General features: G+C 42.2%; 1 protein-coding gene across 1 annotated transcript in view; it reads right to left on the minus strand.

The window, feature by feature from the left end:
• The window catches only part of SHB (SH2 domain containing adaptor protein B), an 88,086-nt gene that overhangs the window by 53,240 nt on the left and 10,983 nt on the right, over positions 1 to 23,863 (minus strand). Inside the window, exon 2 of the mRNA XM_072860110.1 lies at positions 11,155 to 11,272. Coding sequence (XP_072716211.1) covers positions 11,155 to 11,272 — 118 coding nt within the window. The remainder of the gene's footprint in view (positions 1 to 11,154; positions 11,273 to 23,863) is intronic.

The raw sequence follows: 23,863 nt of genomic DNA on the forward strand, positions 1-23,863 counted from the left end.
TCACCTACACTTCCACCACACTTCCAGCTGGAAAGCACCCAGAATTCCTGCCAACAGAGTCCAGGCATGCACATACAGGCCCAGTCCAGCCCGCAAGCCCATCTGTCCAGCCTCTGCTCCTTCATCCCAAGAAGGGATAGCGAACAAATGTCAGGTATCATACTCACTGCTGCAACAGCAACAGCATGCTTTCAGCATGCATATCCCCCATCCAGTGCTACCTCCAGAAAACTGGGGTATTTATGGATGAGCCCCTGCTCAAGCTATATTTCAGCAGGTTGCTTCTTTATGCCTCACAAGCACCTGTCTGGTCTTTCTGGTCATTAAGTTTAAAAAGACCAGTACTGGGAGCATACTGGCATGGTGGCAAAGCTGGAAATGGACTGAGATCAAACAAACATGGATTCCCACAAGCTAGCCTGGGATATCCTGATTCTCACAGCTGTTTCTCACTTTCACAGAACAGCTACAGATGAGTTGCAGGATCATAGGATAAACGAGATCTCAGGAAGTCATCTTGTTCAATCTCCTACTCAAAGCAGCGTCAGCTGTGAGGTCAGATGAGGTTACTCAGGTTCTGGTTCCTCAGTCCAGTCTTGAAAAACTCCAAAGACGGAGACTACACAAACTCACTGGGCAACCTTCTCCACCATTTGACTGTCCTCATAGTAAGAATTTTTTTCATTACATTCAGTTGGAACCTCTCATTTCAGTTTACATTCACTGCCTCTCACCCTTCCCAGGCATGGAAAGGACAGATGGAACACTGATGAAATCAGAAGGAATCGCAGTCTACAGAACTCTGCTTTCAAGAGAAAATGGAAACCAGTTTCATTTTTAATTGACTTGATCCAGTTTAAGGGTTTACACAACTCACATGAATCTTTACAAGACAGAGAGAAGTTCCCTTAGCTGTAACATGCACTCATGCACAGGCATGTTCTACGTAAGAGAATCCTTTGCAGCAAGCTGGCACTCATCTTTCCTGTCTCACTGGATGGCCGGAGCAGTGAGACATCTTCAAATTCAACATACCTGGTACTAGGGGGAAGGAGTGGGGGGAGGAAGGTGGAAGAGAGATGGGAGGGAGACTAAGATGAACTTGAACAGAATGGCAGCAAGTTGCTTAATCCAGCAAGATATAAAATGAGAAAACAAGGACCTCTTTCACCTTTGTAGCAAAAGATTTTGAAGATTTTCACTGAATTCAGACTCCACTGAATTCTTCTCACACTAGAGTCACAGTTCTCTTTTTTGTACTTCTCAAGAGAGAGATCCTCTTGGACCACACAGACCTCAGTGTTCCTCAAACTGCTGCCAGTAGCATCCCTGTCGTGAAGGGACAGGCAATTCACATCCAATATTAAAAGGACAACTGTTCTTAAGAAAAGCAGCCCAAAAACTTGAAACTTGTCTGGGCGTGAGGGGGATGGGGTAGAGGGAGAGGGAAGACCTGTGGTAACTGTCAGGCTAAAACAGACACAGAACTGAAGAAGCATGTTAAGAAACTTAAATATAACCCTCTATGCCAAAGTCAATGCTGTGTTCAGACCACATACAGGCACCAAGGAATAAGCACCATCATACAGAATCACAGAATCACAGAGTCATATAGGTTGGAAAAGACCTTTAAGATCATCGAGTCCAACCATAAACCTAACACTACCAAGACCACCACTACACCATGTCCCTAAGCACCTCATCCAAACATCTTTTAAATACTTCCAGGGATGGTGACTCAACCACTTCACTGGGCAGCCTGTTCCAATGCTTGATAACCCTTTCAGTGAAGTAAAATTTCCTAATATCCAGTCTAAACCTCCCCTGGCACAACTTGAGGCCATTTCCTCTCATCCTATCAAAGCTATACCTTACAGATGTTGCTTCTATTAGGAAAGCAGATAGGTTTTGTCTAAGTAACCCTCTTGATCAAAGTGGCTTGAAACTACTGCTTCTGTATCACCGTGATGCAGGGAGTCTTCCAAACTGTGGGCAAGGGTTTAATACCATTTTGAGCTCAATAGTTTCTCTTTTCCAACCTCCAAGCATCCTTTCCTTCACTTTGCTTTTTGTGGAAGAACATAGGCCAGATTCATCAGACACTGAGCACGTAAATTGCATGAATGAAGTTAAGTTCCTCCCACGTGCACTCTCACCTAGTCTGTTATGATTCTGACCTACCTTTCCAAAGTTCTAGACATCTTGTTCCCATTATTTTGAGCGTAAGTTGTGTCTTAATTAGAAGAAGTACCAAGAAACTGAAAAAAACCTCAATTTATATTCAGGCTTGTGATTCAAGTTTCACCATTTAGTCCATTTCCAGACTACATCAAGTCATAAGAGCAAGATGAGGGTGTTGAAACTGGGGGGGGGAGGGGAAGACTTTTAAATCTTGGCTTAAACCCATTCTGGACAATATGTTAGTACACTGTAAGCAACAAAATTATGTGCATGAAACTGATGCATTGAGTGGCAAGACACGGGGTCCCTCTCTTTCCAACTCCTATTCCAGACCAAGGTCAGGGGATGGTTACTCTTTCAGGAAAAGGCCAATTTTACAGTTACCCAGCTGTACAGAGGAGAGATGAAGAGCTAGTTTTTTATCTTCACACATTTGTAAGCTGGTATGCACTATTCAGAGCAGCAAGCACCGCCAAAATATTAAACATCAGAGAGAATGCCTTAAATTATTTTAGGGGAGGAGACAGATTTAAACATAGAGGAATGCTATTCATTTTATGCACAGCTGGTTTCCACCCCCAGTTATGCATCTAGTTATAGCAACCGCCAACACACCACAGTCTCTCCCAACGTGAGAAATAAGACTATGCATTCTGGCGTTATCTCCTCACACTCACCGCTGGGGTGTGAAGTGCTCCATGAAGACAGGTAGAGAAGTACTGATCATCATGGCAACTGGCCATGGATCTAAAGTGATACAGTTTCATAGCACATGTGAGATTTATTGCTTTGCTCAGAGAGAAGGTAAAGGACTTGTGCTGAAGCAGATGCAGCATTATTTCAAACATGCCTCAATTCATGCACATCAGACGTAATGTAAAGGAACAAGTCCTCTTCTATAATTGTCCGTAGACAACTTCTTTCCTTTAAATAATTGCTGAATGAAATCTCTGTCGAAATTTCTAATGAAGTGAGAAACAACTTGAAAGAGATGCTAAAGGCTAGTACGTTTCTAACTAACATTAGTTCTAGCATATTTCAAAGAAGGAGCACAGCCATTCAGAACATATGTCCTCACTTCTGCTGGGCTGCAAGGAATACTGCACTAAATCAGGCTAGCAGCAGGTGAGGGCCAAGCTCTATAAACACACACAGTAACACTAGCACTACGCTCCAGATGATGGGTATGCTCAGGATACATCGAACATCCCCTTCTTTGTCAGCTCTAGGAAGAGCTCCCCAAGATTTCCAGTGCAGCCCTTTAGAATAAACTCCCAACATGTAAATAAAGTCATCTTGTTACCAGTCACAAGCTTATTTCTGTGTGCTACTGAACTTCTTCAAATCTCACCCAGTGGCTCTCCACATTGCAAACAATGAGTGGAGAGCACATGCACATAAAATTATAGAGTGAAGAGTTACTTTGCACTTTTTCCCACTTTTTTTAAGAAAAAAAGCTTAAAACTTGTTCTGATAGAATGACCAGCATGTAGTCTTACTCACACCATCTGGCAACAGCACAATGAACATAAGAGTTCTAGTGAGGAATCCACAATACCATGGTTGATGATGGATAAATTGTCATTTTGGGCTGATTTCTAGTCATGGCTAGCCTAGTGTTAGATCCTCAAATAGAATCTAGAATTGGAACACACACAAATGTAGGAACAAGAGAAGAAGCTTAAAGTCTTTTGAACACTATGCCTGCTCTTGAGCTTAGTGGGCAAACACACCGCCTCTTCTGTGTTGGCTACAGCTGTTTGCCATGTTCAAATACAAGCAGATAGCAAATCTTAAACAGAGCCACTACAGTGCTTAAAGATTACAGGTTGGCTTGTTAGGCTCAGTGACCTTCAATAGGCCAGAAATGTTATTTCTAAACATCCCATGTTGTATGTGCTAATCTATGCAGCCTAATATTACTAGCAATATCAAAGTAATTATCATTGCTCTTTTTACGTTATTTGCAGCGGTAAACTTGGCGCCAATAAGCAAGATGCCAGAGGCCACCTGTTAAAGGATCTTACAAGAACTGACTCACCACCATTGTGCTGTAGTGACTATTCAGATGAAGTTACATGTCTGAACAAAAAAACGGCCTCTCCAGTTACAAGGGAAACTGACACCCAAGACCTTTTGAAGTAGGTGCAGGTTCATGGGAATGCTGTTTTCCCTACACTCCCAGCATTTCTGTGGTAGCTTGCAGTAAGATGGAGCTACTGCTCCCAGCATGTCCACGGGGAGCTCCCAGTTAAGACAGATGCACTGCCTTTGCTAGGCTGCCTGTCACTCATTGGAGATTCCATTGTGATTCAGGCACAGACTCTTACCGCAGTCCCTAGAAAGAGGCAATGAAGGACATTAAGGCATTTGCTCTTCTAGAACTGCCTGCACCTGGAGAGGAGGCTCAGCTTTCTGCATCCATGGGGAGGGAGGCAAAGCACAAAATCCCTAGGCATGACCTAGTTAAACTTGCTCACTGCTATTCTACTGCATAGCCAGGATGATGTATATAGAGACAGGATGATAAATACAAAGAAAAAGAAGAAAGGAAGGAGGATGCTAATGTTGTGAGCCTGTGAACAAAGCTGTGAATTTTCCTTTGGAATTCTCTCTAATATCCCCCTTGTTTAACCTCAGAAAAGCTCCTATTGACAGAATCCTCACATCTATTAAGACTGCTCTGGATATAGGCTCTGCCCTTCCTCATCAAGCAATTCCCTTAGTTTATGTTCAACTTTGCTGCCCAATGCAGATGTGTCATCACCCAGGTTGATGAACTCATTGAACAACACAGGCAAGACAACAGGTATCTCTATGCCATAATCCAAATGCTCTAGAGCACCCCTAAAAACAATTTCCAGCTCTTCAGGTCCAGCACGCAGATCCTTCTCCTGTACCAGTCACCCACCCTAGAGCTACATGCTCGTCTGTTCAGTCTGCCCTACACAGACCAGGCTTGTATGGGGAAGGACGTGTTCATTTCAGATTTCAGTACATCCAGGAGACTTGAATTCAGCTTTCTATTTATGGCCAGAAGCCCTTTTGCAACTTACTTAGATCTTCCAGTCTTCAGGGGGTACTGGTAGCATGCTGCTGTGATTCAGGACTGACTCAATGCACATCGAGCACTTCCCCTGATGTCATGAGTCAGCATATCCCACCTACAAGATTTAACATGCCCAGGTCCCAGGACAACTGTGTGACTGGCCTGTTATGAGAAATGCATCAATAACAAAACTGAATTCCTGCTTCCTCAAACACCTGCCTTTGACTGTATGGAAGGAGATTTTTTATGCCCTGAGTAGCCTCTAAAGTTATCCCAAACAGAAGAGAGGCACAGTTTATATTTCATCAATAGTGTTATGACAGCCTTCTGAAGTTTGTTCACAACACAGTATTTGCTCTATGTGAAATACCACATGGCATGTTACATCTCAGGGAAAGTAACTATTTTCAGAAATGCTACCCACTGAAGTCTACAGAATTCTGAAATACAAGAAGAGGGGTTTCTCCCTGTCTACCATATCCCTGAGGCAGATGCATGATACAGAGGCCAGAACCCCATGCAAGGGCTGATGCCCCTGGCACAGTGCTAGGTGATGCCTAAAAAAGCAAAGGAAAAACATGGTGTACATTCAAACTTTGAGGCAGGGCACAGATCTGAGGCACTTCTAGACCTCTAAGAAATCAAGGCACTGATGTACCATATGCTTACCTCAACTTTCAAACCACTGTCCTAACTCAAGGGCCTAGCCTGCCCTGACTCTCCCTCACTACCCCTTCTAAAGCCCAGGAAGCACAGCTGCTGATCTGGAAAAGACAGCAGTGTTTTTGCCAACACACACCCCTCAAGGTAGGCATGCCCCTCAGATAATGCTTTTTACTTCCCTGTCACAGGACCCTCCCTCCCTCATTTTTGATAATGTGGTTCCAAATTAGTTTGAGACTTGAACTGACCTTAATTTTACTATCGTTCAAGTAAACTGATTTTTATATTATAGCACGTATCATTCTAGGCACATTGCACTAAAAAAATTTTGAGTTGGAGGTAAGGGGCTCCCTTCGAAGCCAAAGCAGCAAGTTAAGGGCAACAGATGCAGTCCACTATCTCATTCTTGTAGCCAGTATTCTTTATCATACCTTAAAAGGATACAGTCTTTGTGCAACAACTTGGCTGACAGTGTATCTCCATCTGAGTGATGATCCAAAACTGGATTCTCCTCCAAAGGTGAGTTTTAGATGCACTCTATGATCCAGCACACAGATGGCTGTGATATAGACTGCCTTGATTTGGCATTTGACTGCAAATGTTTCATGTAGCCTGAGGACTTGACTTATTTCCTTCTGAGAGGCAGAGATACCTGGAAAAGCTGTGTCAGCACATGCAGTTGTCAGGAGAAATTGGAAAGGCACTCTCCCTTCCAGCTCACAGGGTATGGCTGGGATAGGGCCTTATGACTTTAAGGGGATTTTAAATGGAAAAAAGATAGCCACATTTTTCCCCAGCATAACCATATCTATGAATTGAGGGCACCTTTCCTCCTCTCAAGTAAGGGATTATGACAGAAAACAAACAGACCCCTCTCCAGCATTTGACATCCAGTGCAGGCTGATGGGAGTAAATACTCAGGTGGAACTTAACTTCTCTTCCTCTAGCATTCCCTAAGAAGAATGAATGATGGAACAGCCTGGATGTTATGGGCACCGCCACTCTGGCCTGACAGTGTCTCAACTATTCACTTCTCTTCAAATGTAGCATCTCCAGCCACTGCTCATCTCGGAAACTCTCTCTCAAGCATGAAGTACCTCCTACACCAAATACAAGCAATGACACTTGGTTATAGGCTTACAGGTAAGGCAGCACAGGCCTGTTTCTGTGACAGGCCACATGCTATTGCAGCAGCTATTGCAGCAGCTACAGACTGACACTAGGGGAAAAATAAGAATTGAAAGCTTGCATAAGAAAGCAGCGGAAACACCATACTTACAACACACTTCGATAGACAGTCTAGCCCTTGCAAGGGAACAATGGGGATTTATACTGTTGTTTCAAGAGAGAACAGAGTCCTTTCAGCTGTTAGAGAGCTCAGATGTAAATCAGCACATAGGGTTGCAGCTGTATGAGGAACCCCAGACACAGTAATGTTATCTCGCATTGTTTCTTCTTTCCTCTTCTCTTTGCCTCCAATCCTTCCTCATCTATTTCTTGCTAGGATGTGGTCATCCAGGCAGTATCAGCAATGCCAGTATCTTCTTAGCAGGTTACTTTTTTCTCTCTGGTCCACCTGCTTCTCAGGATTCTTAGAAATCAGCATCTTCTTAACTATCTCTACTTGTTTTCATGCATGCATGCATGCATTATAGCAGCCAGGACAGGATCTCACTCCACGTATAGTCCAGGATACAATATGTCAGATATTAAGGTGACAGAGAACTTCCTTCACACATCTGAATTTAGTCTGGGACATCCAATCCCCAAACAGGTTGGGGATAAGGCAAAGATGCAAGACTCTTCCTGTGGCTTTGGGTGCACACCCACCCAAGCTGACACTCACACCACACAGCACACCAGGAACTGGATTCCGAGGGATCTTCTCTGAACCCCTGGCATGGACTTCCTGAAGATACTTATGAATATCAGCACAGGCCAGCAGATGTGTTTGGCTGCCAGAAGATGACAGCTTCTTATAAACATGCATTCATTCTCAACATGCTCTACCTTAGCCTCAAGTTTCCTCAAAACCTTACCTTTTCCTCGAAAAGCCATTCCAAACCTTGGCATAAATGTTGCTTTCTTTCAATCAACATAACCACAAATCTTGGAAGACAGTATTTTTTGGGGACACTATCAGCAGAAGAAACTTCAAGCCTGATTAAACCCAATTCTAACCACAGACAGCATGAAATCAGATAGACCATTGTTGTGGTTTAACCCCAGCCAACAACGAAGCACCACACAGCCACTTGCTCACTCCCCCGTGGTGGGATGGGGGAGAGAATTGGAAGAGTAAAAGTGAGAAAACTTTTGTGGGTTGAGATAAAGACAGTTTAATAGGTAAAGCAAAAGCTGCGCACGCAAGCAAAGCAAAGCAAGAAATTAATTCACTACTTCCCATCAGCAGGCAGGTGTTCAGCCATCTCCAGGAAAGCAGGGCTCCATCACATGTAACGGTTACTTGGGAAGACAAACGCCACCAACTCCTAGTGTCCCTGCCTTGCCCCTGCTCCAGCTTGGATGTCATACTGAGCATGACATCATATGGTATGGAATATCCCTTTGGTCAGTTGAGGTCAGCTGTCCCAGCTGTGTCCCTTCCCAACTTCTTGTGCACCTGGCAGAGCATGGGAAGCTGAAAAGTCCTTGATTTAGTATAAGCTCTACTTAGCAACAACTGAAACATCCCTGTGTTATCAACACTGTTTTCAGCACAAATCCAAAACATAGTCCCATACTAGCTACTGTAAAGAAAATTAACTCTATCGCAGTCAAACCCAGCACAACCATTCAATAGCTTATTGAAATCATCAACTTCAAGGCTTTTTTTTTTTTTTTTTAATTAAACATCAGCTGAGAACCAACTGCATCACAACTGCAAACCCACAGAGTTTTCAGGGGGGAAGAATAAGTTTTGAATGAACATATTAGTTATTTCAGACATCACACATTTCTATTCAGGTGTAAGCTTAGCTTCTCAAATTGAAATAATAGGGTTTTATTTCATATGGACATTTGCTTTGGCTTAACCCTCTACTAACTCAAGGAGCATGCAGCATGCTCAAAAACTTTAGGCTCCTATTTCAAACTAGCCCTTATACCTGGTTTCCAGAGTTGATCAGGAGTTAGGCTACATCTGTAAACAAGGAATAACTGACAAAAAGCTGGTTTGTTTTCTGTTTCTCCTAAAGTGCATTCTGCTGGTGTATGCAGATTCCCCCTCTCTGGCATTAACCCATTTTAAATACAGTCAGAAGGACTTCACCAGATTACCTAAGCTAAATGGATAGCCATATAACATTCTGTTGCTCATCAGACAGCACACCTAACAAACAAACATAACAAACAAAGCAGTAAGCATTTTGAGGCCAACCAAACTGCAGTCCAAAGGTCTTCTTTAGAAGTAGTACATACGTAATTGAACACACCTGGGAAACATAAACTGAATCTTTAAAAACTCTCTGAAAAGATGCCTTTGGCTTTTCAATTGTCAAGTAAAAGGCAAAGGCAACATCTGTGCAATAAAAAAACCAAACATAAAACCACATGCTTGAATATAGTGGAATATAACCTGACCTCACCGAGGTTTATGGGAAGAATTTCTCTATTTCCACCAGCATTAGGACAAGACTGGAAACCAAATACCCAGATCTCAAAACACTAAACATTTTCAGGGAGATATCAAGTGTCTTCTACTGGCTCAATCAAATGCATATTCAGAACACTTGCTATATCATTATATTCAATTAAACCCCAGTTTCAAAAGTGCCTTTAGCATCTTTGAGAGCTCCTCATGTTTGCTTTATAATAACATACAGAGCAGATATAACAGCTTATCAGCTGCACAAAACACCAATTTGGCAAAAGGGTGTCCTGCAATTGCAAGGGTACACAAATTTACTGTCCCTTACTTTAGCTAAGCCATCCAGTATTGTCCACTAAACCATCCCATTTATGATGGCTAATCTGGAAAAGGAGATAGAGTAAGTTCCTGTCCTAAACACAGGAAGAAAGAAATCAAAGCACTGTAAACTTCATAGTTAAAATTACAAATTCTCATCACTGCTGTATAAAGAGCAAGAACTTATTGGGACTAATTTGTTTTTCTGATAAATTACTCAACTAGAATGAATAGATTTACACCAATGAGAAGTAAAAGCTCCCAGACCCTCTGTAAGATACCGAAAACTTCCAAACAATACAGTCTACATGTAATTTCTTGTGTCTCTCTTCAGAAATGCTATTTAAGAAAAGAAAAATAGGAACACTTGCATGAAAAAAGGATCTTTGCATCCAACAGCCTCATCTTCCCCCACTGATTAATCTTTCCTGAGGGCCCAAAACAGGAGCTGCCAATAGAAAAGGAAAGCACACAATCAACTTAACTGGGCACAAGAGTGACTTTTGCCTCATAATGAGAAAAAGAGGACTTGCTGCACAAATCTGAGAAATGCACAACTGATCTGCACAAAGATGTGTGTTGACTGAGTCAAATCATCATAAATTAAAAAATATATGGCCCCATAGCTCAGAAAAGTTTACAGACTACAAGCCAACAAGTAGGAAATGGATGCAGATAATATGAGGAAAATATATGGGCAATACAGTCACATAATGCCAGGACAAGGGGTTCAAATAGTCCAAACTCCTACAACAATACCACCATTAAGCACCTCCCTCCATGACAGAAAAGGAAGGACACTACTAAGAATAGCAGTTAAAGGCTCACAGGCATCCTAAAGTGTCTCATTTTGACCACTGGTACAAAAAACCATCAGAGAAGCAAGGAAGGAAGCTACACGAAAATGCAGTTTGCAGCCCTCCTCCAACAGAGGGAAGACCAAGAAGTCTGAATCTGATTGAGGAAAAAAAGACTGTAAGCAAATTGATCAACTGGTTTTAAGAAAACTAACACAATGTCATGTTTTGGCCATCCCTACTATGTACACAGATGACAGCCTTGACATTGCCAAGCTGAGTAGTACACAATCCAACTCCCACCGCTCACAATTTCATCTTCCCACATGACAGTACAAACTATCTATATTCAATAGTGAGGTCCAGAGTAGTATTTTTAGATATCAAGACATGTGCAGGCACATGAAAAAGCCTCCATGGCATTTACTGTTGACTACCTAAGCATCTTCAGAAACATGGTTTTGCATGCCAAAGGACATTTCTGTTTCATAGCAGCTGTAATATCCATGTGAACAGCCATGCAATTAAAGCTCACATGTGCAATTGTCTTGTCTTACCAGTCATTATTCTCTGAGCTTCATATGGTTCCATATAGCCAGTGTTCTCCCCTCTTCCCATTCTGTTCAACTCACTTTTGGCATCAAACGGATCTGAGTAGTCATCAGCTATAAATACCTGAAAGACAGGAAAGTAACTGTTACTAGATTCTCCAGTCAGATGTGCAAACTAGAGGGCAGTAACACACTACCAGAAAAAAAACAGTTTCACACAGCTGCATCCTATGCCATCTTCAAAGTACAGTCTGAGTTCAGAGGACAAATACACAATTGCCACAAATCAATTACTAAATGGTGCTGAAATAGAAGTGTGCTCCTGTTCATACCAGAAACCTCACAAAGGCAGACTCTATGTCAAAAGATTTCTGACTAGCACAAGATATGGAATAATTGGGATGGGCAAATTAGAAAGATCCAATCAGTCAGCACGTTCAATTCAGAGCAATTCTTAGCAGAGAAGTTTGCTAATATTCAGTAAAAAAGCACACTTTCACTTGCACTTACTTCACCTCCTCTGCTTTTTAGGTTTATCAGCTACTCCTGAAAATATTGCTAAAAATTTTTCAAATAAATACTCAAAGGCTATTCTTTTCACTGTATTATTTCTCTATATCATTGAATGTCTCTATATCATGAAATAGAATATATATTCTATTTCACTGTATCCATTACAAGAAGCTTTGTAATTTTAGTTCTCAGTTGCAAATGAACAAGATGGAAAACAAGCTTCTTGTTTAAACTTAGTTCCTTGAACCTATCTGTGCCAATCTTTCTCTCAAAGGAACATTATATTTACCTGTATTTTGTGAACTAGGACAAAAGGCAGCAAAAAGACTAGAAAGCTGACTAGAGCTGGCTGACTAGAGAGCTCTGGCTCGAGCTCAGGAAAAAGAGGAAAGTCTATGACCTCCGGAAGAAGGGGCAGGCAACTCAGGAGGACTACAAAGGTGTAGCAAGGCTGTGCAGGGAGAAAATTAGAAGGGCCAAAGCTGAGCTAGAGCTCAATCTGTCTGCTGCTGTAAAAGACAACAAAAAATACTTCTTCAAATACATTAGCGGCAAAACGAGAGCTAAGGAGAATCTCCAGCCCCTAGTAGATGGGGGAGGGAACACAGTGACCAAGGATGAGGAAAAGGCTGAGGTACTTAATGCCTTCTTTGCCTCAGTCTTTAATAGCAGGGCCAATTGTTCTCTGGGTACCCAGCCCCTGGAGTTGGAAGACAGGGACGGGGACCAGAATGGAGCCCGCATAATCCAGGGGGAAACGGTTAGAGACCTGCTGCACCACTTAGACACTCACAAGTCTATGGGGCCTGATGAGATCCACCCGAGAGTACTGAGGGAACTGGCAGATGTGCTCACCAAGACCCTTTCCATCATTTACCAGCAGTCCTGGCTAACTGGGGAGGTCCCTGCTGACTGGAGATTAGCTAATGTGACGCCCATCTTCAAGAAGGGCTGGAAGGAGGACCCGGGGAACTACAGGCCTGTCAGCCTGACCTCGGTACCGGGGAAGCTGATGGAGCAGATCATCCTGAGTGCTATCACACGGCATGTAGAGAATAACCAAGGGATCAAGCCCAGCCAGCATGGATTCAGGAAAGGCAGGTCCTGCTTGACCAACCTGATCTCCTTCTACGACAAGGTGACCTGCCTAGTAGATGAGGGAAAGGCTGTGGATGTTGTCTACCTAGACTTCAGTAAAGCCTTTGACATGGTTTCCCACAGCATTCTCCTGGAGAAACTGGCTGCTCATGGCTTGGACGGGTGTACTCTTCGCTGGGTAAAGAACTGGCTGGCTGGCCGGGCCCAAAGAGTGGTGGTGAATGGAGTTTACTCCAGTTTGGCAGCTGGTCACAAGCGGTGTTCCCCAGGGCTCTGTGCTGGGGCCAGTCCTGTTTAATATGTTTATCAATGATCTGGATGAAGGGATCGAGTGCACCCTCAGTAAATTTGCAGATGACACCAAGTTGTGCGGGAGTGTTGATCTGCTTGAGGGTAGGAAGGCTCTGCAGAGGGACCTGGACAGGCTGGATCAATGGGCTGTCAATTGTATGAGGTTTAACAAGGCCAAGTGCAAGGTCCTGCACTTGGGCCACAGCAACCCCATGCAACGCTACAGGCTTGGGGAAGAGTGTCTGGAAAGCTGCCAGGCAGAAAAGGACCTGGAGGTGTTGGTCGACAACCGGCTGAATATGAGCCAGCAGTGTGCCAAGGTGGCCAAGAAAGCCAATGGCATCCTGGCTTGTATCAAAAATAGTGTGGCCAGCAGGACTAGGGAAGTGATCGTGCCCCTGTACTCGGCACTGGTGAGGCCGCACCTCGAACACTGTGTTCAGTTTTGGGCCCCCCACTACAAGAGAGACATTGAGGTGCTGGAGCGTGTCCAGAGAAGGGCAACGAAGCTGGTGAAGGGTCTAGAGCAGAAGTCTTATGCGGAGCGGCTGAAGGAAATGGGGTTGTTTAGCCTGGAGAAAAGGAGACTGAGGGGACACCTTATCGCTCTCTACAACTTCCTGAAAGGAGGTTGTGGACAGGTGGGGGTCGGTCTCTTCTCCTAGGTAACAAGTGATAGGACAAGAGGAAATGGCCTCAAGTTGCACCAGGGGAGGTTTAGACTGGATATTAAGAAATTTTACTTCACTGAAAGGGTTATCAAGCATTGGAATAGGCTGCCCAGGGAAGTGGTTGAGTCTCCATCCCTGGAGGTATTTAAAAGATGTTTGGATGAGGTGCTTAGGGACATGGTATAGTTGTGCTCTTGGTAGTGTTAGGTTTACGGTTGGACTCGATGATCTTAAAGGTGTTTTCCAACCTATACTATTCTGTGATTCTGTGAAAAAGGAATTATCTGTCAGAAGAACAAGTTTCCTTCCTCCATTAGGAGACTAGAAAAACCGGAAGGTTAGAAAATCTCACTCCTTACTCTACATACCATGCTCCCCTGACCTGTGCAAAATCATTGTGTGCTGTATAAGTCCCATCTTTATACAGGCTTTTTAATCAGCTGATTAAAGTAGCAGGAATCATTCCTCCCTGTTACTGAAGGGGTAGAGTTAATCTTGGTTTCTAGAAGCTGACAAGGGGACCAAGGCAAAGAAAAAAATCCTCATGTGAGAATTACTGCAGAGCACAGAGGTGTAACATAGGACAGGCAAAAGAGTCTGAAGCAGAGAAAGCAGAGGCAGGCCTCAGCATCAGGATCCCAACAGAATCATAAAATAATTCAGGTGAGGAAGAACCCTAGGAGATCACCCTGTCCAACCCCTTACTCAAAGCAGGGCAAGCCTAAAGGGTTCTACCCTCAAGGCCTACTCTTTTTAAGAGGGATTTTTAAACCAAGACACTTTCTGTCCCACCGGTTACTTTACATCTTTAAGACCAGCACCAGTAAGGCTGACAGCAGAATGCTATTCCAACAGCTTCAACCTTTTCAACAAGGAACCAGGAGTACATTGCCAGCTATGAGAATGAAGCTGCATCTGCTTCTGTCTCCTGCTGCCAGCATACCCTACCAGACACAGCAAAAACCAGGACACACAAGCATTTCCAGATCAAACACCTGCACAAATGCCATAGACTAAATGAACACTGTATTACAAAAAGCAGAGATCTCCTTTAAGATTAGGGAACAAAACATCTAACACACTTCGGAGTCATTACTCAGGCCCTGCAACACTGCTACACTGCAATTTTGTACTACTTACTTTGCTTACCAAAAAAAAACCCAAAACAAAACAAAACAAACATTAACCTAAACAACCTCACTACATTCCTCAGCATAAGCTCCCAACCCTGGACTACAGATCACTTGCCAAGCACAACCCAAAGAAGGGACATTTTAGAAGATGTATTCGTTATCAGTGAACACTCAGATGTGAGTGTCAGAGCAAGACTTAGCTGTCCTACAGTCACAGGTTAACACCTGGGATACCAAACTATCTGGGATTGATGTTTTAATTATAAGTTAACTGTTTTTTCCTCCACTCAAAGTTTAAAGTGACTGGAAGTTTCTGTTTGACCAGAAACCACCAGATTGACATGGTTAATAGAGGGAGGAAAAAATAATTCTTTCTCTCACTTAGTATCTGAAATTACTGCTTCACTATTGTGAAACACAGTTAACCCAAAGGATGAAAGTACCCTCCCCCATGTCTGGCAACACATGCCCAAACAGCAAATCAAGTGACAGCAGCTGCACACACTTAAGACGAAGACAACAATGTGTATCACGCAGCAGTAATTTCTCCTAGTCACAAGGACAGGTTTATCTCCAAACTGCTGCAGTTGAAATGCCATCCATTTAGTCTTCTGATGCGATCCTGTCAAGAGCTGCTGGATGGTAGCATGGGCTCTGTGCTGCTCTCCTATTACAAATTGTTGACAAGTAATACTTGCCAATCCTTAGCACAACTCTACTAAAACATGAAACAGAAAGCAGTCTAACACAGTTATTTGGTATTTCTTCTTCTCCATTTGCCAAAATATACTAGGAGGAAAAGCACAAATATAAAATGCTGTCAAACAAGATTAAAATCAAGACTGATTTGCTTTAAGCATAATAGCAACATATTCAAGAGCTTACCGTACCGAACATGAACAGGACTAAAGCAACTAACCTGTTATTCAGAAGAGGTCTAACAAAGTAAAAGCTGCTTTCTAACAAGGAAATTTAAAAAAATGTAAGGAGGTCCAAACCCACATTATTTCTTTATTGTATTTATTACTATTATTATATTTAATTATCTGTAAGTCTGTACCAAATCAGATTGAGGCTGGAAATAGATCTACTACAGTAATCCCTGCAGTGAAAACCTCCCCTAGCTTGGACAGTGGGTGTAAACTCCTCCCCTTCAGATGAATAATAGTGTCAGAAGCACTGTGAGATTTTACACAGCTCACCATAACTATGTTTTCAATCAGGTCACCTATCAAATTTGTCAGATTGGGCAAACTGGCTCCCCCAAATGATCACCCCCCCAAAAAAAAACCCAAACCAAAAAAAACAAACAAGCCCCTCTAGACAAATCCCAAACCCACTTTTCAGCACTCAGTTAGGCAGAAAGAGCAGTCTGCTTCACCTTCCTAGAGCTGTATATCTGTATTTCCTTAGTAAAAGTAGCTTCACAGCTCTGAGCTGTCAGAGGGCTCCCCAGGTGACTGTCACTGTTTCCATATATATTAAAATTTACTAATTCTCAGCCTAGATATAGCAGCTGGCCAGTGCCAACATTTGATTTCTTCTATACTTGCTAACAGCTATAAATTCTCCACTTCTAGGAAGGCTCAAGTTTTTCTATTTCTTTCAAAAAGAAGCCTTGATTCAAAAAGGCTTGAAAACCTCACATGAGTATGTTTGTTAGTTTTATTATAACATTACTACTGTAAATTTCTAAACTCCTTCCCACAATCCCATTATGGAAGATTATTTCTCCTGTTCTCAGAGACCCCAGCCAGAAAAAGGGTTCCTACTCTGTCTTTGTGCCATCTCCCCAGAAATTACTTTTACCTTAGCAAGCTCATCTTCCAAGCCTACATGCAGTATGTCAGACAAAGTCAGATAAAGTACAGACAAAGTCTTTTGATGAACGACAAGATTCTGAGTACAAGAGTTTTCTAGTCATGGTACACATAATAAACAAAACATTTGCTTCATGCCAGAGGGTACGAATACATTGTCCTCATGCCCCTTCATCCCATCCTCACAAAGCACAAGCTTGCCAATCTTACAGGCAAGTTCTGTTCACAAGCCTATGAGTATCCCAGGTACATCCCTTGCATGTGTAGTGGGGCTCTGCAGATTATGATCTTAATGACCTCCATGCCATGTGGGGAAGAGGAAATGTGAGCACACCATGCTGTCACCTCTCTCCCATGGGCAGGTAGGAGCAGGCCTTTCTGTGTGATAATCAAAGTGCTTCCATGTCCACGAGGGCTCATCAGTGTTCCAGACAGGGATATTTGTGTTGTGTTTTTTTCTCCCAACAGTTTTCAGCCACTGCCCTGCAAACTGGTCTCAGCCAGTCATTTGCTTTCTGTGGTCCAGAGGCCAAGGCCAGCACAGAAGATCCCAGCTTATGGCCTGCATGCAGTGCCCTTCCCACATCTTGGGTTAAGTACGCTTCCAAGGCAAATGGCTAAATTTGTTCACCTGGCCTCCAAATTAATCTTTCATGTTAGTGACTGACAAACACAGGACAGGAAAGAGAAGGGAATGGATGCCATCCATTGTCTACCAATGCATCCTTCCCAGAAGTCTCAACTAGTCAGGCTACCCAGGATCTAATGCTGTACCTGCCACATCTGCCTTAAACACAATCAAAGGAGTGGCAACATGCTGAGGTTGTGTAACTGCAGGCTAGAGAGGGCATTCACATACAGGATCTGACATTTGGAGCAGGATACAGTTAACTTGCCTGTCCTCTCTGGCAAATCCAGGCACCTTTCATGTGGGTCCTACCTGTCAAAATGAATCACAGCTATCAGGGAATCCCCAGAAGGCCTCAGACAGCCATTCAGATTCCAAATTCATGTCTCAATTGGCTGCATTTGTCAGGGCTACTGTTAAAGACCTGTGGCTTATCTCTTAACAGAATGCAAGATTATCAGAGTGGACTGTGAGGTCCTACAACTATTGATTCCTGTTCTATATGAGCCCATCCTATGGCACCCCATACACATATGATATTATTTTCTATCATGTAGATCCAGTAATAGTAACTTGAGGCATGAGTAACTGCAAGCAAAAGAAACTCCAAAACATAAATAGAAGTGCACTGATCAAAAGTAAGTGAAACTTGTATTTGAGCTTCAGCCATCAGAGAGAACAAGGATTTAGGGAACACTCACAGGAGTTCTCCCTAGCAGGTTGTCTGTTAAAACTCAAAGGCAAAAGAAAAGGAAGGTGCAATGGCTCAGTTACCAGACAAGTTAACAAATTCAAAACCATAGCTCTCACTAAAAAGTCAGTTAGCAGATACAAGACAAAAAAAACCCAACAACAACAAAACTCCACAGAAAATTAAGTACAAGCTGAGATTCTGGTTTACCCCTCTAATATATATTAACTAAGGTGCAAGCTTCACTGTTGATGCATAGTCTTTGTTCTTCTACAGTCTTAAAAAATACCGTTTAAGACCTACACATATTATTATATTAAATACAAATTTAAACTAATATTTGCATATGCAAAAGAATGATTTGCATATGCAGCAACAAGAAGAAAACAAAGAACATAATTAAATGCATTATTTTGCAGATCTATCTGACTAAAAAACACATTTTAAAGGGAACAAACAAAAACCAAACCAATGAGAACTTACCACACTGAAATAAACTGAGTCTTTAGCGATAACCACTCTTTGAACTGAAAGGAAATACAAAAGATCTATCCTTGACACAGCAGCTTCAGCACAGAACTGTTTGTTATTTGACTGATTTAGTGGCTATCGTTATTAAGGACACACTATTCTGGAAGAATCCAAGAGGAATTATTGTAAATAACATGAAGCAAAAACCCAAAAGACCTCTCCTGCCAGCCAAACCTTTGGGAGACTTATTATGGGAGACTCTTTTTTGGGGAGAGATTTATTATTAAATATTATGTATTATATATTATTAATTTATACTTAAATTTAAAAAAAGGCGGACCATATAGTCCTCTCTTGGCTTTTGTGACTGGCAATTGAGTCAACCAATATCACAAACAAGAACATGTGACGGTCAAGCACAGATACAGAAGATGAGCACTTAGAAACTGTGAATTTGTGTCAGAGAACACCATCATTAACATACTTAACACAATGTAGTGAAAATTCCTCATCCTCTCTGAGAATTTATAGTCACAAAAGACCAGTCACTATCTACAGTAGAATTCACTCTATATTAAGTGGTTTTTTGTTTTGTTTTGATTTTTTTACAACCACCATGTGAAATTTTGACAAATACTAAATTTCCCTCCTTGTCCCCAAGCGATCTCCAGGTCTCACATCCCAAACATGCCCTAGGCAGATGTTACCTTAAAAATAATATTTTCATTTAATGCTCAGACAACTACACATCAGAAAGGTCTCTGATGATGAAGCCTGGACAAAGCTCACCCTGCATACAGAAGGACTGTGAAGTTTGGTTTGGATTTGTTTTCCAGATGAATAAAGACTTGCACTTACTCTTTCTGGCATGAAGCACTGAATTCAAGAACCTGTTGAGTAACCCTCCCCATAGCCTTAGTACGGCCTTTTTTCACAACAAAGTTCTCAGCCTTGGAAAACCTGGAAATACAGTGATCTGTACATGGTTGAATTCCTAAAAAGGTCAGCAGAAGGATCAGGAAGAGTAAAAGAAGGATTTTTAATATCTTGTTAATGAGTCAGAAATTTAGGTCATGATTCTAGAGGACTGCTCTACAGTACACAGAGTCTCTACTGTATAGAGAGCCTTTCCTTCCACTCCTAAACTTGACTATTGAAAAAACCTGCACCAGCTCTGCCTCTGAAAGAAATCACAGGCCTCAATCATAGCTTTGATTTCCGGAGAGGGACACATTCCTTGTCTAAAATGTAACTGAAGCACAAATTATGAAAGGTAGCTCCTAAATTTCTGAGACAGATGTGGACTGGTAATGAGGTGTTGGAAAAAATAAAAGCCAGTATTTAATAACACGGTTTCAAGAGCTACTCCCCCCGACACAAGGCTTAGTTTTCAGAGAAGATGAACTGCTCTTTGCAGTTTCTACAAGTCTACACACTCACAGTGATAGGACCCAACCGCTAACAAGCTGATATATAAACAACAGTTCTTGTGTTCTTGCCTCCCCATTTCTCTCCTCTGTGTCCTTGATTCCCCAGGCAGTAATTGCAGTTCCTGGCTACCCCATGTGTGTCCCTGCCTCACATAGGGCAATGCAGACCACACAGGTGCTGCTGCTGAAAGTTTAAAAACAGAGTTCTTCTACCTGCTTTCCCCTCAGTAAGGAGAGGGTCCTTCCCTGACCCATCCACTCAACTATTTTAAATCTGAAAATACACCTTCCAGTACCTGCCAATAGATCCAAGAGTTATGGAAGGATGAACAGACAGAGCCGTTAATAAGCATCGTTCCCTTCAGAAAACCAGGTAAAAAAAAAAAAAGTCCAACAAAAAAATATTTGTATCACATGCACTGCCATTAGCAGAATATGTTTTGTAAAACAATTTTTGTACACTTCTTGCACAATGCGCAACTACTCCAAAACCACACCTTATGTCTGTTTCCTTGTCAATGGACTGTTTTACAGTGACATTTACAGAAACAGTGACATATCCAGGAAGATCTGTACCACAGTCCCTTTCCTATCTATCACCAGAATCCACCATATGGTGTTTCAACTGCCAGGTCTCATATTACTTTCCTCCACTTCAGCACAATGCCTAGCATACTGTTAGTCAAGGATACAATCACATTGACACAGGGCAGCAAAGGAATGAGAAGTCAAATCATATTCTTTGCCATGGGGCAGTGCTCTGCGTGAATGTCTGAGAATCAGACCCTATATAACCAACTGCTAATAGGCAAGGACATATACAAAGATGTTTAGAGACACAAAAAACTCTCCTATATCAAATAGTGTCGGTAAGCTTGGGGAGCAAAGGAGCTTGTAAAAAAATATAGAATAGGCATTTCTTCAGTGATCCAAGCAAATACAATGGCAAACTGGCCACCGCAAGATCAGACTGCAAACCAGAAGTTTACTAGTGAACTTGGTGGTTAAAAAGAGAAACACAGATTCACCTTTTTCCTTTCTAGATCCTTTCTCCTCATTAATCAAGGTAAAAGACATTTACTTAAGTTCCCATACATGTTTTTACTGTGCCTAATTTCTCATTTAGAGTTAAAATGCCCTTTAAATCACAATAAACTGCATAACCTTATTCTGTCTATAGAAGGTTTCACTTCCGCATGTACATTACATTAGAACAGTCCTAATGCTAACAGTTTGCTTTCAAGTTTGCCTTAAGTTGGATGTGTAAAAAATTGTAATACGGACCTCTTTCCTTATCTGAGCAGTTTTGAAGAAAAGGCTGCAGATATCTGTACTATAATGCAGTAGTAAGAAAGCTGGATTTATGGTGGCCCAACTATTGAAACAGAATTGTGTAACGCTGTTTTGGCTATGCTTAGTGTCTCAGTACTTCCGTGTTCACATGCAGACTTAACTAAGCCAGCTCCTGCACACACCCATGTGAAAATTCTGAGGACAATCTACAGAAGCAAGCACAATTCATTGCTTCTTGCTGATCAGCACCAGTATTCAGCCCTGCTTTAGTGTCCTCACAGTATCATTCTCTCCCATTGACTCACCCAGCTATGCCTAACTGTATACACATGCACTTGATCTGAACAAAGCCCTATTCATTCTTTCATGCTTTTGCAGAAGAAGGTATGCTTGTATGCTTTAGAGACTATTGTCAGACTAACTCCACATTCACTGACTGCACAGATTCACCTACAGAATGGGGAAAAGCACTCCAGTTTGACAGAGCTGTACCTTAGATCCTGCACTACTGCCCTTAGAGGAATGCACTATATTAACATAATATAAGTCTGTTGGCGACACTCAGGCTCCAGGGCAGTTTTTGAACATCAGAGGTACATTAAGACTTAGGTTCCATGAGATCTCTGAAGACCATTAAACCACTCTTCTGCTCAAAGCAGGGGTAATATGAAAGCTAGACCAGGTTGTTCTGGGCCTTGCCCATACAAGTTTTTAAAGTCTCCAGAAACAGAAGGTCCACAACCTTTCTCAGCAACATGCATATTTATGTATATAAAATAAAATGTAATATTGATAACTATATATTTTATATATTTATAATATTTTTGTATAGGTATGTGTATGTACATACATACAATGTAGATTTCAGAACTTTATAAATCATTTCAACATACGTAACAAGAAAACCTAAATTTACTTAAATAAAACTGGTAGACTACAGGAACAGTTTGAGATCAGACAGAAGATGTGTAGACCAGAGAGAGAGAAGATGCATAGACCAGAGGATGTGATTAAGTAGGCATGTGGATTCCATTCATAGATATTATGGTTCCCATGAAGATGGAAGGCGTGCAAGCGCTACACTAACGGACCGCTCCTTACTCAGCTCAACAATTTAGAAAAATCCTTCCACAACCTCACTCCCTAATAAGCCATACATCACAGCTCAGGACTCCAACTGAAATTCCCCCTGGACTTGAAATCTCCTCTCTGTACGCCACAATTCAGCATCTCTTTCCCCATGCCATATCAGCAGTTAAAATGACTTCAGTATTTAGCAGACGCATATACCACCAAGCACCCTCAAAGGTATGGTGACTACGTGGTATCCACCATGTAGTTTTCACTTGTATTTAAAGTCAGAACCTGTAAGGCAATAAAACTGCCGTTGGCATTTTGACTCTTTCCAACTGCCTTCTTTTGCCATCCATGCAAACTCCAATACTGCATTCATTTTTAGGTAGGTTTTTTTTCTTTCACTATCCAATTTAGCCTTATCCAACATTTAGCCATATGCAGATTGTTACTACCTTTTGAGGTTAAACAATATATGTTCTCTTTGTCTCCTACAGTTACTGGCTTTATCAGTCTGAAAACTTTGATTAGAATTGATGGCTGAACATAAAAACACAATGACGAAAGTGTAATCATAGGAACTTATCTCACTACTACTATTAATATTATTTGTTCCTCTAATACTTTCGGTAAGCTAATGCTTGTTCACAGATGCAAATTTAACTTTTACAAGGAATGCTCCACGGTCTTCACATGTGACATAGCAATCTACAGATATTGCAAGAGCATGCATTGCATCTACAGCATGTAGCTTTCTCTTCTGTCTACATGAAGTTGTCAGCCTCTGGAACCAGGTCAAAGTCATCACTACTGAATTAGCAAAGAAATGTGAAAGCAATGGATTACTTCCCTTTCTCCCACAGCTGGCTTTTTTGAGTATAGATTCTCATAGCAAGCAACAAATAGAAAGATTAAGTGGTGAACTTATGCAGAAGCAGTAAGAGGTAAACCAACTGCAAAACGCACGAGGCAAGCTTGTAATGGGCATGCTAGTGCTATGACCTGGAAGGCTACTGCATGCAGTGATATCCTTCCAGGAGCATCCCTGCAGCCCACCTGACCTCTCAAAGATAAGGCACCAACCTGCTGAGCAGCAGCAGGGCCACATGGCTCCTCTTTCTGCACCAGAAAGCTGAGGGAAGGGGAGAAAGAGGTGCACCCTTCTGCTGGCTCCGAGAGGCCTAGCTGTGTAGCTCCAGCCTATTATCCTGTAAAGAGAAACACAGCCAGCATCCTGCTGTTCTGCTCAGAGGTCTGCATGCAGCTGGCCACTTCTGAAGTCAGGGTGTTTCAGTCTCACCTCCAGCTGCCATTGCAAACTGTTTGTCCCCTTTCACCTTCCCTTCAGCAACAGGAGCATGTTGACTCCTCCAGCACACTAAATGCTCTAACTTCAAAGTGGTAGAAGACACTCTGTGCAGGCTTCCCAGCTGCAAGAGAGCCACTCTACTATACTATACTACAGCTGGAAGACCAGTACAACAACCTGGATATATCAAGGCAGCAACAGCTGCCTATTACCATTCTCTAGATTTAGTGCCAAAGAGTGACCAACCACAGCTCCCCGACAATTTTCCTAATAACACAGTGGTGGTGGAAAAC

The sequence above is a fragment of the Ciconia boyciana genome, chromosome 4 (assembly GCF_034638445.1).
Source record: "Ciconia boyciana chromosome 4, ASM3463844v1, whole genome shotgun sequence".
In the NCBI taxonomy this organism is placed as follows: Eukaryota; Metazoa; Chordata; class Aves; order Ciconiiformes; family Ciconiidae; genus Ciconia; species Ciconia boyciana.